This window comes from Apodemus sylvaticus, chromosome 1, assembly GCF_947179515.1.
Source record: "Apodemus sylvaticus chromosome 1, mApoSyl1.1, whole genome shotgun sequence".
Classification (NCBI taxonomy): Eukaryota; Metazoa; Chordata; class Mammalia; order Rodentia; family Muridae; genus Apodemus; species Apodemus sylvaticus.
The window spans coordinates 102,506,326-102,509,653 of record NC_067472.1 but is presented as its reverse complement, the minus strand read 5'-3'; the positions used below and the strand labels follow the sequence as shown (position 1 = coordinate 102,509,653).

The following is a 3,328-nucleotide window of genomic DNA, read 5'->3' as shown; positions in this document are numbered from 1 at the left end:
TCAGCTACTAACTCAGCATTTATCTGAGTACAGTCTTCATGCCTTCTCACTCCTGCCTGATACTATCCCAGTCTTAATCACCTCTTACTCTGTTCAGTAGCGAGTACATACTATTCCTTTATTTATTTTATTGCTTCACACCATATACTATCTGAAGACTCATGTTGATGCATGTTTCCCATTTTCTGTCCTTGTGATATTAATAGCCCTACTTCCATGACCTCTTTGTCTTTCCTTGTCTGTTAGTTCCCATATATACACACATATTTAGACATGCATACACACATACCTGTGTCCTCACTCATCTGTGAACATTACTATACACACAAAACCACCTCAAACACATCCACATGCCTTATTCAAAAATAAAGTATGAACAATATTTTTATAAAATATGTCACTAAAGAGATAACATCAATGTCACAAATATTTATTGAGTTCTTCTGCAAATTGAGATAACATTAATGTCACAAATATTTATTGAGTTCCCTATATTGTATAAGGGAAGAAATAAGGAAAAGAGTTAAACTTTATCAAGAGTCAATGTTCAATTGCTCAAATTGTTCCAGAAAAAAATGTATTTTTAAAAAATAATTTTATTTTCAATATTGTGGGTATATAATGGTTCACAACTTTAAGCTGATTTATTTAAAAATAGACTTTTACAAAGGAAAGTAACTTTTACTTTATGAATATAAAAAATATTCAATTGAAATCAAGATTATTGTGTCTGAGCAAGCTCTGGATGAATTACAAGAATGTAGGGACAGTAGTGAATAGAATCCAAGGCTACTGAAATGAACGGTTTAAAGAGGCCATATGCTAGTTAGCTCATGTTAAAACTAGTTACACTTCCTTTCAGTAGAGAAAATAGCCTATCATTACAAGGTGATTTACATAATTGTTGAATAGGGCTGGAGAGATTCCCCGTGGCTTGATTATGAATGTGTAGAAGATTAGGCATCTCATCCCAGCATCTGCACTCCACAAATCACCTGTAACTCCGGCTGTAGGCCATCCAACACGTGTATTTCTGACAATACCTTTACTCATTTGCACATGCACAGTATTATACACACTCGTATTTAACATAGAAAAATATTAAGTATTTGTTTATTAGATCATTGAGATTATTGTAAAAGGTAGTCTACATTTTTTGTCAAGGACTTGTGTGCCAATTTTTATAAATAAATGGGACATTTTCAAAAATTTAGAGGACAAAACCAGATATATGACTTTCAATTATTAACAGTGATCATTAATATTTCAGTAGCCTGTTCTACTTGAAGAACATTTAAAAATGACCATGTACTTCCTTCCTTTTAGATTGCTTTTTATTCTAAAGTGAGCTGCTATACCAAATTAAAACATAGATTGGAAGTATCAACAAGGATAAAGGCTGCATTTATATATCAAGTTTTAAAGAAGCTTACTATAAAGTACACACAAAAATATCAGAGCTATTAATTTCATCAGAATTAGAGCTACCTCTATATGTAGTAATTCCTCCACATTAAAAAACTAATATTTATACTTAAGGACATAATGAGAAAAGACCAATTATTTGCATGCTTTCCTTTAAGTTACTTACTTAAAGTTAACACTTACTGTGTTTTCAAACAACTTCAGAACGATTAGCTGCCTTTTACTTTTAGAGTATTAAGAACATAATCTCGAATTTTCTTGGTCCTAACACCATAAACAATAGGGTTAAGAAATGGTGGAACCAATAAATACATATTGGCTATTAGGATATGAGTTTGGGGGGCCACATCGTGGCCAAAACGGTGGGTGAGGAAGGTAAACCCAGCTGTGGAATAGAACACAACAATGACACAGACATGTGAGCCACAGGTGCCTAGAGCTTTAAGACTTGCTTCTCGAGATGGGAGCCGGAAGACGGCACGAAGGATCAGAACATAGGAGATGGCAATGAAGAAACAATCACAAGAGCCAATGCCAAATGCAGCACCAAGGCTGTAACGCTTGGTGGCTCCTATGTCCAAACATGCCAACTTCACCACAGCCATGAATTCGCAATATGTGTGTGCAATGATTCGAGTTCTGCAGTAGGGCAGCTGCTTGAGCAGGATGGGGTGTGGGGAGAAGAAGCCTACCCCCCGCAGCACCACAACTGCTCCCATCACGGCGATGCGGCTGTGGGTGAGAATTGTGGCATGGCGCAGTGGGTCACAGATGGCCACATAGCGATCAATGGCCATGGCCAAGAAGAAGCCAGATTCCATGGCAGTGAAACTGTGGATGAAGAACATTTGAGCAAGGCATGCATCAAAGGTGATGTCATGGGCTGCCATCCAGAAGAGACAAAGCATGCGTGGCAATGTAGATGTGGAGAGGACCAGGTCAGTGACAGACAGCATGCACAGGAAGAGGAACATGGGCTCGTGGAGGCTGCGCTCTGCTCTCACCACGGCCAGGATAGTCACGTTCCCCATCAGGGCCACCATGTACATGGAACAGAAGGGAATCCCAATCCAGACATGGAGGTGCTCTAGGCCCGGGATGCCCATCAGCCAGAAGGTGCTTGGAGAGAGTTGCGACTTATTAGCTGGCTCCATGATGGCACTGCCCACTGTTTGTGGCTGAAGTCCTCCTGGTACAGCGTGCATGTTTTGCTAAGGTGGTTGCAAACAACTCTGAAAATGATTGAGGAATAAATCTAGAAAATCTAAAAATATCATGTTAGATAATTCTCATTGTTGTTATGTGTGTGCAGATAAAATGTGCACCCTGCAGCAAAGTCTCATTATAAATCAAGAATATCGTGAACTTACTCAAAGCTTTGCTAACATTTATATAATAAAGCATAAGTTCTCTACCCAATCATAAATTTGGTGTTTCTTTTATTTATCGATTATCTTTTCACAGTTATCAAATCAAAATGGGGAATGTATTCAACATTATTTATTTGAATATTTTTCTTTAAGCCTCAAGAAAGATAAATTTCTAATTATCTGAATACTCTCAGATGTTTTTAACTTGTTAGACAGTGTGTTCTTTGGTTTTAGGGCTTCCTGTTACTAGCTTAGAAGCTTTCCTCAGAGGCTTTGAGCAGGCCCTGGTCTTTTCTGTGGCTATCTGTAGGCTCCACGGTCCTCCACCTGGCAGAGCAGTCTTTCCAAGAACTGATAGCAACAATTAGTTTTTTGCCCATTATTTTGTTTGTTTTCCTCACATTGTCTGTCTACCTGTCTGTCTATCTAGTCTATCTATCTATCTATCTATCTATCTATCTATCTATCTATCTATCTATCCATTTATTATATCTTAATGTTGAGAAACTCTCATTTTACATTTCAACTCTTCT

The 3,328-nt window shown here is 37.7% G+C and overlaps 1 protein-coding gene across 1 annotated transcript; it reads right to left on the bottom strand.

Moving 5' to 3' along the window:
- Positions 1-1,634: 1,634 nt before the first annotated feature.
- LOC127680958 (olfactory receptor 52M1-like) lies at positions 1,635-2,579 on the bottom strand. Its single transcript, XM_052176784.1, has one exon. It carries the CDS (start codon positions 2,577-2,579, stop codon positions 1,635-1,637), a length of 945 nt encoding a protein of 314 aa, XP_052032744.1.
- Between the last annotated feature and the right edge of the window lie 749 nt (positions 2,580-3,328).

Bases quoted from the DNA above. Each gene is read 5' to 3' on its own strand.
- LOC127680958 (XM_052176784.1), bottom strand. From the start codon at position 2,579: ATGGAGCCAGCTAATAAGTCGCAACTCTCTCCAAGCACCTTCTGGCTG.